The sequence below is a fragment of the Podarcis bocagei genome, assembly GCF_964188305.1.
Source record: "Podarcis bocagei genome assembly, chromosome: 17".
Taxonomy (NCBI): Eukaryota; Metazoa; Chordata; class Lepidosauria; order Squamata; family Lacertidae; genus Podarcis; species Podarcis bocagei.
The window spans coordinates 1,207,946-1,233,623 of NC_138143.1; the positions used below are offsets into that span (position 1 = coordinate 1,207,946).

The window sequence follows — 25,678 nt, forward strand, 5'->3', positions numbered from 1 at the left end:
CTCGGAGCTGCCCCTCCACGTCCGGGCTGAGCAATGGGGGTGGATGTTTGGTATAGATCAGGCATCTTAGTGCTGCCTCAATCCTGCTTTTTTCGGGCTGGGTGTGTTCCTTAAACAGAAGGCGGGAGATGAGATCACAGATAGAATCATAGAATCATAGAGTTGGAAGAGACCACAAGGGCCATCGAGTCCAACCCCCTGCCAAGCAGGAAACACCATCAGAGCACTCCTGACATATGGTTGTCAAGCCTCTGCTTAAAGACCTCCAAAGTAGGAGACTCCACCACACTCCTTGGCAGCAAATTCCACTGTCAAACAGCTCTTACTGTCAGGAAGTTCTTCCTAATGTTTAGGTGGAATCTTCTTTCTTGTAGTTTGGATCCATTGCTCCGTGTCCGCTTCTCTGGAGCAGCAGAAAACAACCTTTCTCCCTCCTCTATGTGACATCCTTTTATATATTTGAACATGGCTATCATATCACCCCTTAACCTCCTCTTCTCCAGGCTAAACATGCCCAGCTCCCTTAGCCCTTCCTCATAAGGCATCGTTTCCAGGCCTTTGACCATTTTGGTTGCCCTCCTCTGGACACATTCCAGTTTGTCAGTGTCCTTCTTGAACTGTGGTGCCCAGAACTGGACACAGTACTCCAGGTGAGGTCTGACCAGAGCAGAATACAGTGGCACTATTACTTCCCTTGATCTAGATGCTATACTCCTATTGATGCAGCCCAGAATTGCATTGGCTTTTTTAGCTGCCGCGTCACACTGTTGGCTCATGTCAAGTTTGTGGTCAACCAAGACTCCTAGATCCTTTTCACATGTACTGCTCTCAAGCCAGGTGTCCCCCATCTTGTATTTGTGCCTCTCATTTTTTTTGCCCAAGTGCAATACTTTACATTTCTCCCTGTTAAAATTCATCTTGTTTGTTTTGGCCCAGTTCTCTAATCTGTCAAGGTCGTTTTGAAGTGTGATCCTGTCCTCTGGGGTGTTAGCCACCCCTCCCAGTTTGGTGTCATCTGCAAATTTGATCAGGATGCCCTTGAGTCCATCATCCAAGTCGTTGATAAAGATGTTGAATAAGACCGGGCCCAAGACAGAACCCTGTGGCACCCCACTAGTCACTCTTCTCCAGGATGAAGAGGAACCATTGATGAGCATCCTTTGGGTTCGGTCAGTCAGCCAGTTACAAATCCACTGAGTGGTAGCATAGTCAAGACCACATTTTACCAGTTTCTTTACAAGAATATCATGGGGCACCTTGTCCAATGCCTTGCTGTAATCAATGTAGGCTACATCCACTGCGATAGTGAGGGCAGCTCCGTCCAGGAGGAGCCCGAGACATTTGGCACCTGAGGCCGGTGAGGGAAGATCTGCGTCGCGAAACGCGCCGCCAAGACTCCTCCGCCTCTGCGCGGCGCCCGAGAGACGCGCCCAAGATGGCCGCCAGGCCGACTCAGCCGAGCAACAATTGGCCGGGAAGCGCCTCTCCTGCGGGCTGGGCGGGGCTTCGTCGGGAAAGCCGCCATTGGTGGCCGCTGACCCTGATGTCACCGAGTGGGCGTTTGCCCCGCCTTGGCCGGGAAATCACAAGGGCGCCTTGGTTCACGGCGGGCTCCCATTAGCGGCGCAGGCTGCCACTCGTCAACGAGGCTGAGGTGAAAATCCCGGCCTCCGTCGGCAATAGGAGCAATGTTCACTTGTGTCGAGCGCGATTGGTCAGTTCAACCTGCCTATCAGGCAATTCTGTGGGTGGGCGGCGATTGGCCGCCGTGTTTTCCCGTTGCGGAATCGGACAGCGCCCGATGACGCGACCATCCTCTCGTTTGGCACGAATGACGCTCTTCCATTGGCCGCATCATTCTGTCAATCCGACGGAAGGGAAGTCTCAGCCGCCTTTTATAAGACAGCGACGGCCTCGATGTCAGTACGGAGTTACGCGATTGGGCGGTGGCTTCTGTCAACCCCGAAGTGGGTGGGGCCTGCGAGGGGCTGCTGAGGAGAGTCTGGGCGGCTGCGAGTGAGCCGGGCGGAGCCGGCAGTGGAGGCCGCCGAGAGAAGCGGGTAAGAGGGAAGTTCCTACGACGGCGGGACGGGAGGCAGCTGCCCTCGTGGCGACTGGGCCTCGCTTCCTTCAAAACGGAGGGGCTTTAGCCTCACGAAAAAGCTCTTGGTGAAAAGTTTGGGGGGGGGGGTCGAGAGGCGAATGTGCGGCGCATGCGCGAAGCCCGAAGACGGTTGGCTGCTGGGCGGGGTCGCGGCGGCGACGGGGGAGGAAGCGCGCCTGATTGGGCGGCTCCGCGGGGAAGGGTTCGGGGGCGGAGGCCGAGGGGGCTTTCGGAGCCCCTTGCGCATGTGCGGCCTCCATCCGTGGCTGGGGGGGGCGCAAACACGGAGCTCCCCGAGCCCCCCCCCCCGTTGGGCGCGGCCAAGGCCGGTCTCGCCTGCCGCGTGGTATTGGCTGTAATCGCAATCGCTTGTACTTTTAAATCACGGAGTTGGGGCGAATTCCAGCAACTTGAAGTGGGTCGGCGCGCCTGTGCTCCTCTGGGTGGCAGGTGGGCACCATGTAGGACCGGAGGTCAAACCTATGATAAAAGTCTTGATGGAAAAGTGGGGTGCATGTCTACTCAGAAGTAAGTCCTGTTAAATTCAAAAGCTTATACTCAAGTATTCCTTGCTGGATCGCTGCCCAAGTATAACCTCTCCCACTTTGATGGAATGGTGCTTGTAATTGTCTTGCTTTAGTCTAAATACAAGAATACTAACAGTCATCTACTTTATAGGATGTCATTATCAGCTGCTGCTTCCTCCAAAACTGATATTGGGTGTATTATTAACATATAGCTTTTTTAACCCATAAAAACACATTCCCCTTTATTTTTGGAGGAGTAAATAATTTAAGGCAGAAGTTAGATACTGATACACAAGTTTTGGACATGAAGCTGTAAGACCCTAAGAGGTATCTTAGTTTTTGCTAGTTGGAAAATAAATAAAATGAAATTTAGACCCACGTGGTAATGAAAAGATTTTGCTATTTGATCTTAGAAGGTAGGCATAATTACACAGAATCAGAAGATATTCATATATTTAGAGAGATGATTCATAAGCACCCCTATAAGACAAACAAGAAGTGGTTCTACATGGAGTACATCATCATACTAATGCTGCAGACCTGGAAACACTGTTGGGAATGAACTCCATTGAACTTGGTGGGGCTTGGTTCTGTATATTCATGAAAACAGGTTGCAAAACTAGTTGTAGATAAAAGTTAGCTATCCTGAATGCAGTTCACATCTCACTTCATCTTCATAGATGATATCCTTGAAAATATTAGCACAAATCAGTATATTTGTCTTTAGCATAATCGGGGTCTGTAAGATCCGTAGTTTCTGCTTCTTTATTCTTCATGTATGTCAGAGTTACTGCTCTCATGTGTGTTCGTTGTATTAACTTTATTTCACTTGAAATAAAAGATGGAGTCTTGAGACGTGCAAAGGTAGACTTGGGAATTTGTTAAATAATCTAGACAAATACAGTAGCACTGCTGTCATTACCTTTAAACCTGGGTTCTGTGGCAATGTAATTAACTCTGTAACAATAATGCTAACCAGTTGCATAATATTGAAATATAAAATATTGCACAAGAATTCAGTTTTCTCTTTTTTGAGTGGGCAAATGAGGAAAAAAAATATTGGCAGAGGGGGATGCAGAATGGGGAAAAAACTAATTTCCTCTTATGTTTTTTCCTGGGCCCTCAGTCCAGTTATCCCCTCTTGCATTCAAGGGATGACACTGGAGTAAATTGTGAGCATCACCTCTCTCAACTTTAGCTCTTGACCATCATATGGGAATAATATTGAACAGTTTAATTTTTTGCCTTCTAGCATAGGAAGCACTAGCAAATTTGTCAAACATATTTGTCATGCAAATTTTTCAGATTTGCAAACTTGTGTCCTTTATTAGAGGGCAGGTAGACAGAAAGTTTCCCAGCACTGTAATAATGAAAACTTGGATTTCTCTATTGATTTCTATGGTCAGTTATCACTTGTACTTCTCTTGAGTCATGAGCTTTCATGTCAGAAATTTCAAGGGAATTTGGAGAAAGTATTTTATTCCATGTCTGAGATGATTGTTCCTACTTTACTTTTCTTTTGTTGAATGCTTTATTGAAATTAAAAGACAAACAGAAATTCATCCAGAAATAACAATAGAAAATGCTACATCATATCACATTAAATTCCTATTACATCTATAATGACTTCCCGTCACTCCATCATGCATCTACCACCTATTTCTTTGAGCTCACTTTCCATTTTCCTTTATTGATTTTCATTAATGACTTATTCTTCTATAAGTTCCTATTATACCACAGAAGTCATTCAAGGCCTGCCATTGACATCATATTATTACAATGTTCCTTAAAGTATATTTTGTACATGTCCCATTCTTTGATAAATGTTGTTTAGTAGTGCCTCTCAATTTCCCTGTCATTTTTGCCAGCTTAGTGTATTCTAGCAGTTTGCTTTGCCACTCCAGTTTGGTTGGAATTGTGTCCCCTTTCCAGTTTGAAGTGATTAATATTCTTGCAGCTACCGTAGCGTACAACAATATTGTCCTTGTTTTTTTAGGTATGTCTGAACCTAGTATCCCCAAGAGGAAAGCTTCCGGCTTTTTTATAAAAGAGATCTTAAACATCTTTTTGAGCTTGTTATAGATTACCTCCTAAATTCCTTTATTTTCTTACAGTTCCACCACATATGTAGCATTGTACCTTCCCACATCTCCAACATTTACTTGAGGTATTTTTATACATTTTCGATAGTTTTGATGGCATTAAGTGCCAGCAGAATTGCATTTTCAGAAAATTTTCTTTCAATACATAATCTGCGGTGAACCTCATTTCTACCTCCATAGTTTTCCCCAAGCATCCATTGGGATGTTGTAACCAAAATCTTGAGCCCATGTAACCATTACTGATTTTACCTCCTCCTCCTTGACTTCCTGGTCAAGGAGGAGTCTATACGTTTTAGAGAGGGTTTTTCCTTTGGAGTTAATCTGTTCTTTTTCCAGTCTGGAGGGCTCTGTCGCGAAGCCATTTCATTTTTCAAGTTTAAATATCTCATGGAGTTGGTGATATTGTAACCAATCTGACAGGTATACCCTAATTTCTTCAAAATCTTTTGGCTTCAGCTGATTTTCTTCCTCTTTTAACAATACTTTGTATGTTGGCCAATTCCCTTTCATCTTTTTCTTCTTTACTGCCAATGCTTCTATAGGAGATATCCACCATGGGGTTTTGGATTCAAGCAGACCTTTGTATTTTGACCAAGCCATACATAGAGGCTTCCTTATAACATGATTTAAAAAGCTTTTGTGTACTTTGACCTTGTCGTAACCTAAGTAGGCATGCCAGCCATAGCGGTTGTCATACCCATCCAGATCTAAAAGGTCAGTATTTTGTAGTATACACCATTTCCTGATCCAGGAGAGACAGGACGCCTCGTAGTTGAGTTTCAAATCTGGCAGGGAAAATCCCCCTCCTTCTTTAAGATCAATTAATAGTTTATGTTTGATCCTGGGCTCCTACTTTTCTGTGGGGAGGGTATGTTCTATATTCTTGTGGCATTTAAAGAAACAAGTAGTTTATCGAATGAGAAGGCTGCATTGCAGTGGGAGCAGCAAGTTTGATTGTTGTCCAAATGTCATTGCTGTGGGGCAGCCTCGTTCTCTGAACTACAATTCCAGAAGTACTTTGGATGACTCAAAGATGCAAGTTTTTCTTTTCTGTCTCCCCCACTCCTTGCTTAAAGGTAAAGGGACCCCTGACCATTAGGTCCAGTCACGGACGACTCTGGGGCTGCAGCGCTCATCTCGCTTTATTGGCCAAGGGAGCCGGCGTACAGCTTCCGGGTCATGTGGCCAGCATGACTAAGCCACTTCTGGCCAACCAGAGCAGCGCACAGAAATGCTGTTTACCTTCCCACAGGAGTGGTACCTATTTTTCTACTTGCTCTTGGACGTGCTTTCGAACTGCTAGGTTGGCAGGAGCAGGGACCGAGCAATGGGAGCTCACCCCGTCGTGGGAATTCGAACCGCCGACCTTCTGATTGGCAGGTCTTAGGCTCTATGGTTTAACCCACAGCGCCACCCGCGTCCGTCTTAAATCACTCATTGCTTAAATCACAGTAAATTTGTTTTCCAACTTGCTGAGTCACTTGAGGATACTGGCCTTAATCATGTGTTAGATGAGAATAACTTGTTCCTTACAGTTTAGTTTCAGGACATCTTTTCAGCTAGATTTTCTATTCTGCTGATTGGAAGTTTGCATTAAGGAAAGGTTATTAATTTTTTTTAAAATGATATTTATTAAATTTTACAGACAATATAAAATTACAAAATTAAAAATAGAAAATTCAAAAAGAGTAACAATAATAAAAGAAAAAAGAAATACAAAAATACAAAGACAAAATACATAAAAAGTAAAAAAAAGAATTTTTTTTTAGAAAAAAACCATATTTTCATGTCTTATATTTCATTTACTTGTTTCCTGACCTCCTCACACCCCCCTTTTTTGTATTCCAGTTCACATGGTTAATTCAGCAAATCCTTACCCTCTATCATTTATCTTCACTTAATATCTTAACCTACTATAACTATATATTTCCAATCATTGTCAATCCATATTTACATATTCTTGTTAATCTTTTTACCAATACCGCTTATTTTCACTCCAACATCCCTTTAACATTCATTAATTTTACAGTATTTCTGCAAGTAGTCTTTAAATTTCTTCCAGTCTTCTTCCACCACCTCTTCTCCCTGATCTCGGATTCTGCCGGTCATTTCTGCCAGTTCCATGTAATCCATCACCTTCATCTGCCATTCTTCCAGTGTGGGTAAATCTTGTGTCTTCCAATACTTTGCAATAAGTATTCTTGCTGCTGTTGTTGCATACTAAGGAAAGGTTATTCAGAAGCTCTCTCTTCTTTATTTTCTACCAGAGAATCTTTGTTGTGAGATGTCTTCCCATTAAAGGGGATTCTAAACTACGGGAGATAGAAAGTCTGACATTCATAGCTGTAATACCCTTACAAGAAATCTCACAAGACGATTAATCTAGAGTTTAATGTGGTTGGTTAATTCTTGCCTTAAAACCCTTTTAAGAAAGCAGACATTAAATCTTGGCCAAGCAGACGGAGCCCTTTTCCTTTTCTTTTTGAAGCGGGAAGTTTGCTTAGAACTACAGATATGGGTGTAACTTGTCTAGCTTTATATATCCTCTCAGTGTACATCCAAACTAATTAGTCACCAGGGTATTCTGTTCTTCCCATCGTAACCCCAAGTTCTGACATAAAAGCATTCTGGCTTTTGAAAACAGCATGCAGGCTTCCCGCTAAGCTAGACTTGGCTATGAATCCCCAGTACCATGTTTCAGAACTGGGCAGTGGTTTTTTTTTTCCTAGAGAAAAAGGCTTCTGTTCTGGATCTTATGAGTCAAACTAGAAGAAGAGCCAACTAGCTCATTTGGTCCCATTTCATAAACAGCATCAGTAGGGCAGTTTTCAATATTGTGTGTTAATAGTTGTAGCTTATAGTGAATCATTTTACTCTTAATGCAGTGACAAAGGGAGCAGACATCTTTATCCTTTTGTTGTGGTCAACAAAATTTTACTCAGACTAAACCTGTTAAAATTAATGAACATGACTAAGTTAGGCCCATTAATTTCAGTGGGCCTACTCTGAGTAAAACTTGAATACCATCCTAGATCTTTTGGCTAAAGGTTGACTGTGATTAGTATTTCAGCATCTATGCTTGGTGTCTAGATGTAAGTAGTAAAACTAAGCTCCCAAAAACAAATTTAGCCAGTTGCCATTGACTACTTCACGTTCCAAAACAAAGCAGTTCCCGTTTATTTTAGAAGGGCATCAAGTAAACTTCAAAATGATAAAGATCCTTCTACAGAGTGTGCATACGCACAGTCATGCGAGTCTCCTAAATTCAGCCTTGATCTCACTTTTGGAAAGGTGGTGCATCCATACTTTGTCTCTACACCAATGCACAGAGTATGGGAAATTGGAGCTTTTAGTACAGGGTGGCAAATATGACCTGGTAGGCATTACTGAAACCTGGTGGGATGAGACTCATGACTGAAATGTAGGAATTGAGGGGTATAACCTATTCAAAAGGAATAGACCAAACAGGAAGGGAGAAGGTGTAGCATTATATATAAAGGATGTGTTCACTTGTGAAGAAATCCATGACCTGGAGCATGAAAAGCAGATTGAGAGTAAAGGGCAGGCTTCCTTAACTTTGGCCCTCCAGATGTTTTGGGCCTACAACTCCCATGATCTCTAGCTAGCAGGACCAGATTGAGAGTATAAGGCAGAGATAAAAGAATACCTGGACCAAAATAATTTCCCCAAAATTTCTAAAGAACAAAACAAAATTCTGAATGACCCAATCACAGTTTTTGAAGTCCAACAGGCAATTAAGCATTCCAAATCAGGAAAAACACCAGGGCCTGATGGCCTCCCTGCAATTTAGTATTAAAAAATTAGAAGAGGTATTGTTCAAACCCTTGAAAACAACAATGAACAACATCCTAGAATATGGCATAATGCCTGAATCATGGAAGGAAAGTTACATCACACTGATCCCAAAGCAGGGAACAGACCAGCTGTCAATAGCCAATTATAGGCCTATTTCGTTGTTGAACAATGACTATAAACTCTACACCTATATTTTAGCCGAAAGAATGAAAAAAATTCTCCAAACCGTAATACAGACCAGGCCGTAATAACAGACTGTAATAAAGACCAGGCTGACTTTTTCCCCAGCCGCCTAATTCAGAGTAACATCAGGAATATCATAAATGTGTAGGAATATCTGGAATCACAAATTGATAAACCACCAACCTTAATGGTGGTCTGTTGGCCCCCGCCCCCACCTTCCTCACCTGTCCTCCAGTCCAGCAGGACCAGGCTGAGAGAGAGAGGTGGGCCAAATTACTTTTATTTTTCAGGACAAAACACAACAGAAGGGTAGATGCTGCCACCACACCCTTGTCTGGGGATAGCCCAGAAGAATAACCCAAGGGAGACGGCTACTCTTCAGTGTTACCGGCTGCCCCACCCTGCAATTGCTTCACCACAAACTGCAGGCAGAAATTCAACAGGTTCAGTAGGCGACTGAGTGGTCAGACTTTGGATTCAGACTTTCCCCACGAAAGGCACACAGAACAAAATGGGAAAATCCTTTTTTAAGATTTATTTTAAAAACAAGATTAAATATACTTAAAAGTAGGCACATCTCTTACAGGGTTTCAGACAGGAAAATAAAAACATTGTAAAGCACCCCTAGCTAAACGTACTTACAAAAAACCCCCCCAAAAAACGAGAACACAATAAAAGTTAGGGCGTTCTCGGCTGAATCAGCATCTCAAGAAGACAACAGGAATTCTACATCACAAAGGACATGCATATCAATGTAGAAAGGAAGTGACTGCCAGCATGGCGGTGAATATGGCAGAAGGGCAGATGGGTGCACGCCTGCAGGCTCCTTTCCTAAAGTTTTTATCCTTAAGACCCGAAGGACCAATCAGATCCTAGAACAAATAATTCAACAGTCGGTCTGTAAGCATTTAGAAAAGGATGGTGTGATTACTAAGACCCAGCATGGGTTTCTCAAAAATAAGTCATGCCAGACCAATATGATTTATTTTTATGGATGGAATTACAAACTTGGTGGATCAGGGAAATGCCGTGGACATAGTGCATATTGATTTCAGACTTTTGACAAAGGTCCCCCATAATATTCTCACGAGAAAGTTGGTAAAATGTGGTTTGAACGAGGTAACTGTTAGGTGAATTTGTAGCTGGTTGACTGAACCCAAAGAGTACTCATTAACAGTTCCTCATCATCCTGGAAAAAAGTGAAAAGTGGGGTGCTGCAGGGTTCCGTCCTGGTCCTGTTGTTCTTTAGCATCTCTATAAATGGCATGGATGAAGGAATTGGGGGGGATGCTCATCCAATTTGCAGATGACACCAGACTGGGAGGGGTAGCTAAAGTCGCAGAAGACAGAATCAAAATTCAAAATGACCTTGACTTCTGGTGCTTCCTGCCATAATGGAGGCAGCTCCCGCATTAGCAGAGATTGGTAGCAGATCGTAAACAAAGATGAATAAGGGTAATTGTCCTTGCAAGCCCCCCCAAAAAAAATCAGGGGGGTGAGCACCACTCGCAGATCGTCTGATACTTGGCTCTCGTCCCAGCGGAGACGGGAGGTGGGAGGACCTGAGTGCAAAGCAATTCGCTTATCGGTAACCCTCTGACACAGCCACTAAGGGCAGGGGTTCTTCTGTTTATTAGTAAGAAAGAAATTGGATTTAATTTGCAGATGTGTACCGGATTAATGGGACAAGATAATCTGCTGAATCAGCCACTGAGTCGCAATAGGGGGAGGGAAATGTCGTCACGCCACTCCTTGGTGTGTGGAGTGCCGCAGGGCGCAATTCTCTCCCCAATGCTTTTTAACATCTTTATGCGCCCTCTTGCCCAGATTATCCGGAGCTTTGGGCTGGGCTGTCATCAATATGCTGATGACACTCAGCTCTATCTACTGATGGATGGCCACACCAACTCGGCCCCTTACACACTGACCAGATGCTTGGAAGCTGTGGCTGGATGGTTTCGTGGGAGCCGATTGAAACTAAATCCTTCGAAGACAGAGGTCCTATGGCTAGGTCGGGATAGCATGGGGATGAGGGGCCCAATTAGTGCCATTGCCTTCCGTTAAGAGTTTGGGTGTAATCCTTGACGCCTCCCTTTCCATGGAGGCGCAAGTCACAGCAACAGCCAAGGCGACATTTTTCCACCTTCGCCGCATCAAGCAGTTGGTCCCTTACCTTTCCCGTCCCGACCTGGCCACAGTGATCCATGCAACAGTCATCTCCAAGCTTGACTACTGTAACTCGCTCTACGCGGGGCTGCCCTTGAAGCTGTCCCAGAAACTCCAGCGGGTACAGAATGCTGCAGCGAGGCTCCTCACAGGGTCTCTGCCATGGGAGCATATTCATCCAGTGCTTTTCAAGCTGCACTGGCTCCCGGTGGAGTACAGGGTCAGATTTAAGGTGCTGCTTTTGACCTTTAAAGCCCTTCACGGCCTAGGACCCTCGTACCTACGGGACCGCCTCGCCTGGTATGCCCCACGGAGAGCCTCAAGGTCCATAAATAACAACACCCTAGTGGTCCCAGGCCCTAAGGAAGTTAGGTTGGCTTCAACCAGAGCCAGGGCCTTTTCAGCACTGGCCCCAACTTGGTGGAACGCTCTGTCTCATGAGACCAGGGCCCTGCAGGATCTGATCTCTTTCCGCAGGGCCTGTAAGACAGAGTTGTTCCGCCTGGCCTTTGGATTGGAGCCAATTTGATTCCCTCCGCCCCCTTTTTCTTTTTTCTTTTCCTTCTCCTGCAATGAGGCTCCATTTTAATATTTTAATGTTCCATTATTTTAATGTTGTATTTTATTTTTGTTTTTAAGTTGTAATCACTCATCTTGTTTTTATTATTGCTTGTAAGCCGCTCTGAGCCCGGCCTTGGCTGGGGAGGGCGGGGTATAAATAAAAAATTATTATTATTATTATTATTAATAATATTTTGATCTGGAGAGATTTTCTTCATAGCTAAGTGTGGTATGTTGGGGGAGGGGAGCCTTTACCCTTTCTTTATATACCATGTTTGCTGCTTTATTGATTCGGCAAACCTCCCCCTGAGAGTTAATGGAGTGAGAAAAAGCAAGAGGAAATCACTGATAACAAGATAATTGTCAGGGCTGCCACTCAGTCCCAGCTCACATAGGACCACGTTAGCCAGCGTTCAGGTTAAAAGAGTCTTTATTGGATTACAGGTTCCATTTCCAAACTGCAACGTGCAGCCCTACTTCTTCTAGGTCAGACCGGCGAAGACCCGTCTGAGTCTCCGCCTCTAGCACACCAGCTTAATACCCTAGCCTTGCTCCACCTCCTGCGCCTTTCCTTCCGTCTCTGGGTCCTTCTGCCCCCCGGGGTCTCTTCTTTCCTACTCTCTTCTGACGCGGACCCCCCTGACCCTTCCGCCTCCTTGCGGCGGGCTTTGGGACCTGGCTCACTCTCTGGGCTGCTTACTGCGCCAGCTTCCGCTACATTTGAACTTGGCGCGCGCGCCCAACTCTCAACCTTCCTCTTGATCGTTTCGTCGCTCCCCGAGGTGGGCGTGACTACTCCTGACTCATGCCCTCCCTCCTTCTGAAAGCCTCCGGAACCCGATATCTGGTCCCCTTTCTCCCCGCTGCTCCCGGCTGGGTACGTGGGTCCCGATCTCCAACTGCTGCTCTCTGATTCCTCTCTGGACCCTTCTTCCTGGGGTGTCCCCCTGCTTTCCCCCCTTGCTCTGACCGCTGGCGCTCCCTTCTGGGAATCCTCGGACTCACTGGATAAGCTCGGCGATCTCGGTTCGTCATCCCCACTCATCTTTCCTTCGTATTCCTCCCCCTCGCTCTCTGTCTCCTCCCTTCTCTGCGTCTCTGCTCCTGAACCCCTGACAATAATATTTATGGATTATTACAAAATATATGGAACTGTCTGAGAATATTGATAGGATTTAAAGTATCGAGCTTCCACTGAATCGCTTTTGAAGATCTACCATAGCTTTGGTGGGACACCAGATCGTTAGCCGCTGAGTATTGGATGAGAAAGATAAGTAGAGAACTGCCCGGGTCTATGGTGGGACGTCAGACCTTTTGTTAGACTTAGGAGCTTATCCAGCTCCTAAGATTCTATGATTCTAATATTTGATGCATCAAATGGTACTCTCCAGTCTGTTTTGGAAGTGCATTTGTTCATAGAATCATAGAGTTGGAAGAGACCACAAGGGCCATCAAGTCCAACCCCCTGCCAAGCAGGAAACACCATCAGAGCACTGCTGACATATGGTTGTCAAGCCTCTGCTTAAAGACCTCCAAAGTAGGAGACTCCACCACACTCCTTGGCAGCAAATTCCACTGTCAAACAGCTCTTACTGTCAGGAAGTTCTTCCTAATGTTTAGGTGGAATCTTCTTTCTTGTAGTTTGGATCCATTGCTCCGTGTCCGCTTCTCTGGAGCAGCAGAAAACAACCTTTCTCCCTCCTCTATGTGACATCCTTTTATATATTTGAACATGGCTATCATATCACCCCTTAACCTCCTCTTCTCCAGGCTAAACATGCCCAGCTCCCTTAGCCGTTCCTCATAAGGCATCGTTTCCAGGCCTTTGACCATTTTGGTTGCCCTCTTCTGGACACGTTCCAGTTTGTCAGTGTCCTTCTTGAATTGTGGTGCCCAGAACTGGACACAGTACTCCAGGTGAGGTCTGACCAGAGCAGAATACAGTGGCACTATTACTTCCCTTGATCTAGATGCTATACTCCTATTGATGCAGCCCAGAATTGCATTGGCTTTTTTAGCTGCCGCGTCACACTGTTGGCTCATGTCAAGTTTGTGGTCAGCCAAGACTCCTAGATCCTTTTCACATGTACTGCTCTCAAGCCAGGTGTCACCCATCTTGTATTTGTGCCTCTCATTTTTTTTGCCCAAGTGCAATACTTTACATTTCTCCCTGTTAAAATTCATCTTGTTTGTTTTTGCCCAGTTCTCTAATCTGTCAAGGTCGTTTTGAAGTGTGATCCTGTCCTCTGGGGTGTTAGCCACCCCTCCCAGTTTGGTGTCATCTGCAGATTTGATCAGGATGCCCTTGAGTCCATCATCCAAGTCGTTGATAAAGATGTTGAATAAGACCGGGCCCAAGACAGAACCCTGTGGCACCCCACTAGTCACTCTTCTCCAGGATGAAGAGGAACCATTGATGAGAACCCTTTGGGTTCGGTCAGTCAGCCAGTTACAAATCCACTGAGTGGTAGCATAGTCAGGACCGCGTTTTACCAGCTTCTTTACAAGAATATCATGGGGCACCTTGTCAAATGCCTTGCTGAAATCAAGGTAGGCTACATCTACTGCGTTCCCTTCATCTACCAGGCTTGTAATTCTGTCAAAAAACGAGATCAGGTTAGTCTGACATGACTTATTTTTCAGAAATCCATGCTGACTATTGGTGATCACAGCATTCCTTTCTAGGTGCTCACAGACTGTTTGCTTAATGATCTGCTCCAGAATCTTCCCTGGTATTGATGTCAGACTGACTGGGCGGTAATTATTTGGGTCCTCTCTTTTCCCCTTTTTGAAAATAGGGACAACATTTGCCCTCCTCCAGTCTGCCGGGACTTCGCCTGTTCTCCAGGAATTCTCAAAGATGACTGCCAGTGGTTCTGAGATCACATCTGCCAGTTCTTTTAATACTCTTGGATGCAGTTCATCTGGCCCTGGAGAGACTTGAATACATCTAAACTAGCCAAGTATTCTTGTACTGTCTCCTTAGTTATTCTGGGCTGTGTTTCCTTTGCTGAATCATTTGCTTCAAATTCTTTTTTTTTTATTGGTTTTTCAAAGTTTTTATAAACACAAACAATACACAAAACAAACAAACAAACACACAAACAAACATGTATAATTTCGTATCCTTTTTTCTTAAACCTTACTTCGCCGACTTCCCCATACCTCCCCTTTCTACATCCCAATTTCCAAAATTATTTCAGCAAATCCTAACGCTTGATTTTATCGAATTTTTCCCTTATTCTTTTCTTTTACTTAATCCTTTACAGCTGTAATCCCCATTTTTTCCTAAAACCTCGACATTTTAACATTCATTAATTTTGCAATGTTTCTTAAGGTAAATTTTGAATTTCTTCCAATCTTCTTCCGCCGTCTCTTTCCCCCCGTCACGGATTCTGCCGGTCATTTCGGCCAATGTCATATAGTCCATCACCTTCGTCTGCCATTCTTCCAGAGTGGGTAAATCTTGGGTCTTCCAGTGCTTTGTGATGAGTACTCTTGCTGCTGTGGTAGCATACATAAAAAAAATTCTGTCTTTCTTTGGCACCAATTGGCCGACAATGCCCAAGAGAAAGGCCTCTGGTTTCTTAGGGAAAGTACATTTAAGTACCTTTTTCATTTCATTATATATCATTTCCCAGAAAGCCTTAATCTTCGGGCACGTCCACCAGAGGTGATAAAAGGTACCTTCAGTTTCTTTACATTTCCAACACTTATTATCAGGCAAATGGTAAATTTTTGCTAGCTTGACTGGGGTCATGTACCACCTATAAATCATTTTCATAATATTTTCCTTTAAGGCATTACATGCCGTAAATTTCAAACCGGTGGTCCACAAATGTTCCCAGTCAGCAAACATAATGTTATGACCAATGTCCTGTGCCCACTTAATCATAGCTGATTTAACTGTTTCATCTTGTGTATTCCATTTCAGCAACAAGTTATACATTCTGGACAAGTTCTTAGCATTGGGTTCTAACAATTCTGTTTCTAATTTTGATTTCTCCACCTGGAAGCCAATTTTCCTGTCCATTTGCTTCAAATTATTCAGGTCGGGCATTGTTTTCTTTATTGGAGAAGACTGAGGCAAAGAAGGCATTGAGGAGTTCAGCCCTTTCTGTGTCCCCTGTTTGCATTTCACCATCTTCTCCTCTGAGTGACCCCACTGTTTCTTTGTTCTTCCTTTTGCTACGAACCTACCCATAAAAGCCTTTTTTGTTGCTTTTAACCTCTCTAGCAAGCCTGAGTTCATTCTGTGCTTTAGCTTTTCTGACTTTGTGTCTACACGTGCTGGCTATTTGTTTGAATTCCTCTTTGGTGGTTTCCCCCCTTTTCCATTTTTTGTACACATCCTTTTTTAATCTTAACTCAGTTAAAAGTTCTTTAGATAGCCACCCTGGCTTCTTTAGGCACCTTCCATGTTTCCGTCTCATTGGTATTGCCTGACGTTGTGCTTTTACTATCTCCCTCTTAACAAACTCCCAGCCATCATGAACTCCCTTTCCTTTTAGTATTACTGTCCATGGGATCTCACCCAGCACTTCCCTAAGTTTTATGAAGTCGGCTTTCTTAAAGTCAAGAAATTGAGTCCTAGTATGCTTGGCTGCTCCTTTCCGCTGTATAGTAAACTTCAGAAGAGCATGATCACTCACGCCTAATGATCCTTCCACTTCTACCCCACTAACCAGGTCATCAACATTGGTTAGGACCAGATCTAAAATGGCTGTTCCTCTTGTTGCTTCTCCCACTTTCTGGACAATGAAGTTGTCTGCAAGGCCAGTGAGGAATCTGTTTGACCTTATGCTCTTGGCTGAGTTTGACATCCAACAAATATCCGGGTAATTGAAGTCCCCCATTACTACTATCTCCCTTCCTTTTGCATGTTTGGCCATCTGTTCCAGGAAGGCATCATCTATGTCCTCCGTTTGGCTTGGGGATCTATAGTAAACTCCCACAGTGAGGTCACTGTTATTCTTCTCTCCCTTAATTTTGACCCGAATGCTCTCACTTTGGCTTTGAGGTTCTATATCTTGGATCTCTTCACAGGTATACACATCCCTGACATATAACGCCACTCCTCCTCCTTTCTTGTCTGGTCTGTTTCTCTGAAATAGATTGTATCCCCCCATTATTACATTCCAATCGTGGGACTTATCCCACCAGGTTTCAGTGATGCCTATTATGTCATATTTAGTTTGCTGTACCAAGAGCTCAAGCTCATCTTGTTTATTTCGCATGCTTTGCGCATTAGTGTACAGACATTGAAGTCCATTAATCATTCCCCCGTGTCTCTTATTTAAGGATTTTTTCCTCCCACCATTAGGTCTGCGTGCTGTTTGCTCCATTTGGTCTATGACATTTGGATGATCATCTTCATCAATTGATAGACTCCTACCTTCAGGAGCACTGTCTCCCTCCCCCACATTAGTCAGTTTAAAGCCCTCCTGATGAGGTTTCTGAGATTTTTGGCAAAAACATTTCTCCCAACCGTTGTGAGGTGCAGCCCATCGCTTGCCAGAAGTCCATCTTCAAGAAACTGCAGTCCGTGATCTAAGAATCCAAACCGTTCCTGTTTACACCATTTGCGAAGCCAGCTGTTCACTTCCACTATTTTTCCCTCTCTCCCTGGGCCACGTCGTTCAACTGGGAGGACAGATGAGATGACAATTTGTGCATTTAGTTGCTTCAATTTCCTGCCGAGAGCCTCGTAGTCTCTTTTGATCTTCTGGAGGCTATTGCTTGCAGTGTCATTGGTTCCCACATGAACCAAGAGGAAGGGGTATTTGTCAGTGGGTTTTATGATTCCTTGCAGTCGTTCAGTTACATCTTGGATCTTAGCCCCGGGGAGACAGCACACTTCCCAATACATCTTGTCAGGCCCACAGATCACTGCTTCTGTTCCCCTCAATAGGGAATCCCCTATCACCACTACACGCCTCCTCTTAGGTTTGGTCGGGGTTCTTCCATGAGCTGTCCATTCCAAGGTCGCCTGCACATTCCCTAAGGGCTGACTTTGCTGCTCGTCTTCATATACCTGATCGACTGTAATGAGGGAGAGATCCTCAAATGGAGTCTGCTCTTCATCTTCCATGCTAGGGGAGAGGACCTCAAAGCGATTGTGTATTTCTAAACAATCAGAGCGAACCCTGGGCCTCCTACTTCTTTGAGTCACGTTTCTCCATATATCTGGCTCCTGTGTTGGTGAACTAGCCTCCTTCTCAGGGGAGTTCCCTGTCTCCTCCTTGGTGGAGACGGTGTGCTCTGTTGCTTCCAAGAAGAGCTCCAGCTCTCTAATTCTTTGGAGCGTAGCTACACGTTCCTCCAGTTGCTGGACTTTGTCTTTTAAGAGGGCAATCAACATGCAATTGCTGCAGGTAAAGCTGCCTGCAACCTTTGGCAAGATGGCAAACATTGTGCAGGAACCGCAGGCGACTGCAGCTGTTCCCTCCCCTTCCATCTTGAGAACGTGTCGTTGGGGTCCTCCATCATAAAAAGCGTGAAGACAGGACAAATAACTCCCCCCACAAAAAAACTTAGGTCTCCCCCCACAAACGTTTGAGACTAGCTCCCCTAAATCTAAAAGATGGATCAAACTGCGCTCCTCCCACATCTAATCACCTGACTCAACAGAAACCCTGCCCCCTCTGACCTTTGCACAGGGAGAGCAGCTAATCAGCCACAAAGAAACACACACAAGAAAACCCTTTTTGCTCCTTCTTCAACTGCTGCCCGGTTCTCCCAGGCTGCAGATTCCATTTGTATTCTGTTACTTAGTGGTTTTGTTCTCATCCTACATAAAAACCAGGAAGATCCAATACCCAAGAAGTCTTTTCGAAGCAAGCAGGCAGGGCAGGGCTCAGGTGGCACTGAGGTCGTAAAAGAAAGAAGTTCTCACAGACTGGCTCAGGCACAAAGGAAATGGCCAGAATGTGACTTGTGAATGGAGAGTTTCGAACACTGGTGATCTCTGATCCCCCTGATTTTGTTCCTCAAAATTCACTTGGAAGTTTTGTAGGCCTGATCCATCTGCATTGTAGGGATCAACAAATGAAGGCTTCATGAGCCCAAATATGGTTCCTGTGAGGAGTACCAGTTGGCCCTTCCAGCTGCCAACCCAGAGGCAAGAAAGATTTGTGGCATGGAGTCTCTGCTTGAGGGGCTTTCTAATGTATTGGGTCATGAGTGAAGGTAAAGCCCATCTCCTATGTGTGTGTGTGTGTGTGTGTGTGTGTGTGTGTGTGTGTATACACACACACACACACACACACACACACACAATCATTTTTATTAGTTTTCCAATAAGAACATCCAATTAAATCCATCAAATCATAATCCAATTAAAAATAATAAAATAAAAACAGCCAAATTACAATCCAATTTATTAATTATTAATTTTTTGGGCTTCCCATACTCTGGACCTCTAAAGTATATCTCCAGTATTTTCATTTTTGCCTTCTTCCTGTTCTCATATTTCCACATTCCGATCTTAACACTTTAAAGTTCCCTGTCCCTGGCTGTGCAATTCTCAGTCATGTCAGAGATCATATATCCTTTCATCCGTCGGGTACAGTTTTATTTGTGTATATATATTTTTTCAACTGTCAATTTGCCAGCGCAGCTTTTCCTGACTTCATTCCAATCTTCCAATCCAGGCTGTTGTCCAAGCCTGTCGTTTGTAGTTTAATGACGCAGTAACTCCCAAGTTGTTAAATTGTTACTGTTCACAATAAATTCCCAATGTCAAGTTGTTAAGCATACTGTGATGGTTCTAGGGGTTGCTCGTGCGTAAGCAGGTGTCTATCTCCCTGGCTGGGTGCAAACACCTGGCTGGGTTGCCAAAGTGAACCTTTTCTGTCCGGACAGCCACTCACCCGTGGCTGACTCAATCGCTGGCAGAATCCGTCAGTGGGCATTTCTTAAACTTCTCCCAGCAAAGAAGCTCTTTGACGCCTAGTCTCCTATTCTCTCTGCGCGAAAGCCTTCTGCGCAAGGAGGGCGTAGGCAACGGAGGACCCCTACTCTCCCCGCTGGTCCCGGGCAAGGAGTCATGAGACCGCCTCGCCGCTTCCCCCATCTGCCCCCCTTCTCCACTGGTGCTACGCTGATTCTCTTCCCCAGAAGATGGGCTGCTTCTCCTGATCCCTGGACGCTGTCTGGAATCCCTCTGGCTTTTGCTCTCTCCCTCCGGCACTGATGGCAGTTCCCTGACACATACTGTTTGCAATATTGAAATGTAAATGAACTGTATTCCACAGATGTAGGTCATTTGGCGATCGATCAGCTTTCCTGGAGATCACCCCCCCCCTGGGCCCTAGAAAGGGGGTTGCTAGACATCAACTTAGCCTTCTCTCTCGCTCATAATAAAGAAATTCTGCAAACAGATGCACTGTACGTTGTCCCAAATTGTTATCTCAAGTCATTATAATGTAAGCTAGCAAGTATTTCCCACTTCCCTCGAAAAAGGGAGGAATTCTCATTTTTCCGTGCTGCGTCATACTAACAAGCGCCATCTTGTTTCTTTTTTTATCTTTATCAAGTTTAAGTAAAGCTGCGCAACTGAATACTTAAATTATAAATAGAAGTCCATCTGTACTCCGTTTTTTTAAAAAAATAGGTTTCTTAATGAGGCTTGGCATAGAAAAACAATTGTAGGTATAGAGAAGAAAAAAGAACGTACCAGTCACCTCCGTAAATCCAAGCACCATGATGAGAGTCTATTGGAAGTCTGAGCTTAAACACCAGGGACTGTGCAATTCTGCAGATTTTTTCTCAATCTTCTTCGGTCCAGACTATGTCTGTTTATTGTCCAAACCCAATTATTTTATGAATCAGATATTTCCGGCTTACGAGAGTGACTTTGGAGAGTGCCAGCCGTGCCGTGCTCTGGGACCCAGTGTCCTTGCCGCTTGCACCTTGATGCCAGCTGACAAATCTTGGACGATCTGCGGGTCTACGAGACAGTCCTCCCCCACCCTAGGGAGTCTGCCAGGGCTAATTACCCCCATATCAACCCGAATTACTGGCACGGCTGAGGTCCGATTGTGTGGGAGTCAGGAAGCCCTCGCCCATCCCCAATTGCTAAGAGGGTGCTGCTTTTCTTCCTTCAGGAGAGATGGCTGCCATACGCAAGAAACTTGTCATTGTAGGAGATGGAGCATGTGGAAAGACCTGCCTCCTTATTGTCTTCAGCAAGGACCAATTCCCAGAGGTCTACGTCCCCACTGTCTTTGAGAACTATGTGGCTGACATTGAGGTGGATGGAAAGCAGGTAATACTGATTTTGGGAGCCGGCCGGGCTGGGCAGATGCCTGGGCGCAATGATAGGGCCTGATATCTCCACCATCTGGCTGGCTGGTGTGTTTTTTTGCTACCATGCTATGGTGCAAATCAGTTGGCTCTTGTGGTAGCACTTCAGCAAAAGAGCAGCAGCTTCTGCAAGCCACCTGACTCACACAGCAGCGCAGCAGCAGAAGAGTCTGCGTATTTTGTAGAGCATTATAAACCATTCTACTTTTTCCATTTCTCTGAGGCCCAGCTGGGGTCCTGCTGCAAGCTCCTGTGCTGAGCCCAAATTGGAGGTCAGCTGCTTGCCCACTATATATATTTATATATTGTCTGGGGCATTTGGCCTCCTCCTCTGAGTTGGTCAGTGTAATGTGATTTGAGAGAAATGAAGAATAGCTGCAGAAAGAACAGGTGGTTCTTTTGGAGCTGCATTTCTTGGGAGTAGAGTTTGGAGTATGCTTTTCTGATTGAATTACAACAATACCAGCATCTTTCCACTTTGGTTGTGATTCATTACAGAATCACATTCATTACAGGCGCTGTGGTGTAAGCCACTGAGCCTAGGGCTTGCCGATGGGAAGGTCGGTGGTTCGAATCCCCGCGGCGGGGTGAGTTCCTGTTGCTCGGTCTAAGCTCCTGACAACCTAGCAGTCCAAAAGCACATCAAAGTGCCAGTAGATAAATAGGTACCACTCCGGCGGGAAGGTAAACGGCGTTTCCGTGTGCTGCTCCAGTTTTGCCAGAAGCAGCTTAGTCATGCTGGCAACATGACCCAGAAAAACTGTCTGCGGACAAACGTCAGCTCCCTCGGCCAGTAAAGCGAGATGAGCGCCACAACCCCAGAGTCGTTCGTGACTGGACTTAACTGTCAGGGGTCCTTTACCTTTAAGGATCTAATAGGGAAGACACTAGCACATCACAGAATATGCTTTCGTTTAATGGAGTGATGACAGCACTTTGAGGACTTGCCCCCATTAAGTTATCATATTTGCGTTTCTACAGGTAGAACTTGCCCTTTGGGATACAGCTGGCCAAGAGGACTATGACCGCCTGAGACCCCTCTCCTACCCAGATACAGACGTCATCCTCATGTGTTTCTCCATTGACAGCCCTGACAGTTTAGGTGAGTCTCCCCTGAGTATGTGGGAGGGCTGACTGAATAAGAAGCAGCAGAGACTTCTGTAGACCTTTTGCTCTGGTCTCTTCCCAGATGTCAGGTTGCTGATGGGAGCAGTTAAACTGTCATAGTAGTTGATTAGCTGGTCATATGCTGTGTATTACATCACACCACGGCTGGCGTTCAGGGTTCTGCCGCTTGTCCCTCCCCATTTCCGTCTTTTCCCCCGTTGCCTCCCCCCCCCCATGTACACATATCCCAGCTTTAACATTGGCTGCACCACATCCATTTTCTGAGCTTGCTACTCCTGTACCGACAGTGGTGGAAGTCCTTTAAATTTCATCCTGGTGGTGTCTGAAGGAACTCGAGACAGTTTCCCAAATCTTTGCTTTGGGGCACAAGTGGCTGAGAACTCCACGGTCTTCCTAGGTTTAGGCTTATGGTTTTACCTTGTGCCCCTACAGAGAACATCCCTGAGAAGTGGACTCCGGAGGTGAAGCACTTCTGTCCCAATGTGCCTATCATCCTGGTGGGGAACAAGAAGGACCTACGTAATGATGAGCATACACGCCGGGAGCTAGCCAAGATGAAGCAGGTGCAGAGAGGCAACTGACATTCTTTGCTGGGATTTAGTATTGCCATCAGAATAGGAGGAGGGTACAAACAGCTATGCATATGGCCATTTGGGGCTTGAAAGGAATCTATGTCCTTTCCATTTACATCTGAGCACAAGCCCATCCAATAAGGTATATTGTGGCCTTCTTCTCATTTTTGAAGGGGGCTTGGCGAAGCACAAAGCTACTGGTTTCCATGGGGTTCTCAGTACCTTTTCACAACACACTCTATTTGGACTGAAGACAGCACTTGGCTTGCACGATACCATAAAATAACCTCCAACTTCACAACCCTAGCAAGGGCTGGGTACCAGTTTTCAGCAAAGGATATAGTCCCAGGGAGTTAGTATTGTGTGGTTATAGGAGCCAGGAGTTCTGATAGCTAGGCTCTAGCTTTGATTGCTAGATTCTACCTCATTTCCCTTACCAGGATAGATCCCAGGCAACCTCACTGTGTGTTTCGCCCTTCCCTTTCAGGAACCAGTGAAGCCAGAGGAGGGACGTGACATGGCAAACAGGATTAGTGCTTTTGGCTACCTGGAATGTTCTGCAAAGACAAAGGATGGAGTACGGGAAGTGTTTGAGATGGCTACCCGGGCTGCCCTGCAGGCCAAACGTGGGCGCAAGAAGACCTCATGCCAGCTGCTGTAATTCCTTCCCAGCATGCCTTCCCTGCCAGCCAGCCAGCCAAGCCTTTGAGCTCTTAGCTTCCAGGCTTGCCTCTCTTGTGATACCATGGACTGGCAGCTCTCCTCAGAGAGGGGGCTTGCTAGAGCTGGGCAGGGGCTCTTCTGGAGCATGACAACTAACTATGGAGGTGGGGTGGTATTTCCCCCTTCCGTCACAGGCTTCTGACTCCCTCATAACAGGTCAGAAAATTCTGGCCCTCGGTGGGTCAGTGGGAGAGCTCCTTATCTTTCCGCGTGCTTGCTCACAGCAGTCTTGATTCTCGTTGGCAGCCTAGGGCACTACACTGCTCCAGGCCGTTTCTTTGTAGAAGACTTTTTGCCAAAGTGTGAAAGCCCTTTGCTTCAATAAAGGTCAGAGCCTTGAATTGAAACATCTGGCCCTGCCTAGTAAGGGACTCTTGACGTGTCAACAAGTCATTCATTGTGAGTGGAGCCAGTGCTCCTGCACAGTGGGCAAGCAGTTACCCTTATCTTGGCAGACTCATTGATCCCTTAGCTGGCTTTTCTGCTCTTTAGGCTAGAGCAGAACCACTTTGGCGCTTGTCCCCTTCCACAAGGCGAACATAGCCCAGTTCAAAAGCCACCCACTGTCACTTTCTTGAGGGCTGTCTCAGTAAAGTGACATCAGGTCCTCCACCTTCTCTCTCTCCCACCCCAGAACAGAATTGTCTCCACTTAAATATTTATCTCCTGACAGCAGAGCAGACAGCTGCCTTTCCTTCAAACTGGCCCAAGAGACTGGGCCTTGCAGCCTGGCCCCTTTCTAGCAAAAATCTATATTTGTAAGCAGAGGTGCTATGAGCCAGTTTGTTGCTGTTTGGAAGCTCTCTGGATAGCTGGTAGCTGGAGTAGCCACTGCCACAGCTTCAAGTGCAAAGGACCTCCTCTGTTGCTTCTGTCTCGTTGCTCCCCCAACACTCCTGCTTCTCTTCCCTTCCGCCTTCTTTGTACTCACTGCATTGCCACCGGGGTGTATGATTTTGTGTTTAATTTGTATTCACATGTTTAAAAAGTGGTTGTTACTTTTCAAAATGTACTTGAAAGAAAAATCTGTAATAAATTTGTAGCAATGTTTAGTACATGGTGGGGATTTGCTTTTTGCCTCTTAAAATCTGCTGTGGAAAGGGAACCAGTAAAAAGGTGAGCATTGATTTTCTTATAGCAGTTGTACAGCACTGTCCCACCAAACTGCTGATCCCATGAAGTGCTTTGGTTGGAGTAAATTGTGATGGCTGGTAAAAGTAATCATACAGTTCCCATAACCTTCATGAGGAAACAAGTCTTACCCAGAAACAAAAAATCTTTTAAGCAAGAAGTAGGATGGTGGTAGAAGCAGTCCAGTAGACTGGGAGCTAATCAAAGCATAGAGAGCTTGGCTTCAGGTAGGCCTGCTGCCCCTTTGGATTCCTGAAGCTCTAGAAAGTGTAGGGCGCTCTATGGAGAAAATGTGGTGGAAAGTAAACTTTCCAAACAGTTCTGTTAGAAACCACTTTGCAAAACTACTGGAGACATTCTCATAGTTGATTATTTGCTGATTTGTACACACAATAGCAACACGGGCCTTCTCACTTTCAGCCTTTCTCAACCTGTGGATCCCCAGATGTTGTTGAACTACAACTTCCATTATCCCTAGCTAGGAAGGCCAGAGCTCAGGGATGATGGGAGTTTTAGTCCAACATCATTTGGGGACCCACAGGTTGAGAACCACTGGTAGGTGAACATTATACAGTACTCTGCCTGCCTTGTCCTTGTGCCTACTCTTTGGAGTCCAAGATTGTGACTTTGCTGTCTTTCTCTCCTGGTTCTCCCCTTTTGTTAACGTGAAATCCAATTTCTCTTAGGCGCCTTAAATAGTGAACAGGCACTTAATTGACATTCTGATGAAATTTTTTAGCTACTGAAAACTACCAACAGTGTTTCTTCTCCTTGTGGTGTCAATTCATGGTATCAGTACAGTGGTGCCTCGCAAGTCGAAATTAATCCGTTCCGCGAGTCTCTTCGTCTTGCGAAGCACGGCTATTAGCAGCTTAGCAGCTATTAACGGCTTAGCGGCTTTAAGAAAAAGGAAACAAACTCGCAAGAACTCGCAAGACGTTTCGTCTTGTGAAGCAAGCCCATAGGGAAACTCGTGTTGCGGAACGACTCAAAAAACGGAAAACTCTTTCGTCTTGCGAGGCATTCGTCTTGCGGGGCACCACTGTATTGGATATATGTAATCATGATCTGCACCATTTAATACTACAATGCATCTGCAGCGTAAGTCTAGTGACTTTCAGTTCCCTAAAGCCAGGCCTATTTAGGATAACTTGGAAACAAAGGTCTGGAAACGATGCCTTATGAGGAAGGGCTAAGGGAGCTGGGCATGTTTAGCCTGGAGAAGAGGAGGTTAAGGGGTGATATGATAGCCATGTTCAAATATATAAAAGGATGTCACATAGAGGAGGGAGAAAGGTTGTTTTCTGCTGCTCCAGAGAAGCGGACACGGAGCAATGGATCCAAACTACAAGAAAGAAG

At 45.3% G+C, this 25,678-nt stretch overlaps 1 protein-coding gene across 3 annotated transcripts; it reads left to right on the forward strand.

Annotated features, from left to right (window-relative positions):
* The first annotated feature begins 1,901 nt into the window (after positions 1 to 1,901).
* On the forward strand, positions 1,902 to 24,243 carry LOC308577342 (transforming protein RhoA-like). Of its 3 annotated transcripts, XM_081177470.1 has the most exons (6): positions 1,911 to 2,060; positions 19,715 to 19,847; positions 20,567 to 20,727; positions 21,747 to 21,867; positions 22,326 to 22,456; positions 22,953 to 24,243. In XM_081177470.1, the coding sequence occupies exons 3-6, from the start codon at positions 20,572 to 20,574 to the stop codon at positions 23,124 to 23,126; spliced, it is 582 nt and encodes a 193-aa protein (XP_081033596.1). In that variant the 5' UTR covers positions 1,911 to 2,060; positions 19,715 to 19,847; positions 20,567 to 20,571; the 3' UTR covers positions 23,127 to 24,243. The 3 variants fall into 3 exon arrangements, with proteins under 3 accessions (XP_081033595.1, XP_081033596.1, XP_081033594.1); XM_081177469.1 differs by lacking the exon at positions 19,715 to 19,847 and having other exon boundaries at positions 1,902 to 2,060; XM_081177468.1 differs by lacking the exons at positions 1,911 to 2,060; positions 19,715 to 19,847 and adding an exon at positions 2,540 to 2,632.
* Positions 24,244 to 25,678: the final 1,435 nt, after the last annotated feature.

Excerpts from the sequence above, each read along its gene's own strand:
- LOC308577342 (XM_081177468.1), top strand. The coding sequence starts at position 2,587 with ATGATAAAAGTCTTGATGGAAAAGTGGGGTGCATGTCTACTCAGAA. Across the intron at positions 20,728-21,746 it reads TTGAGGTGGATGGAAAGCAG|GTAGAACTTGCCCTTTGGGA; the intron begins GTAATACTGATT and ends GCGTTTCTACAG. Across the intron at positions 22,457-22,952 it reads AGCTAGCCAAGATGAAGCAG|GAACCAGTGAAGCCAGAGGA; the intron begins GTGCAGAGAGGC and ends CTTCCCTTTCAG.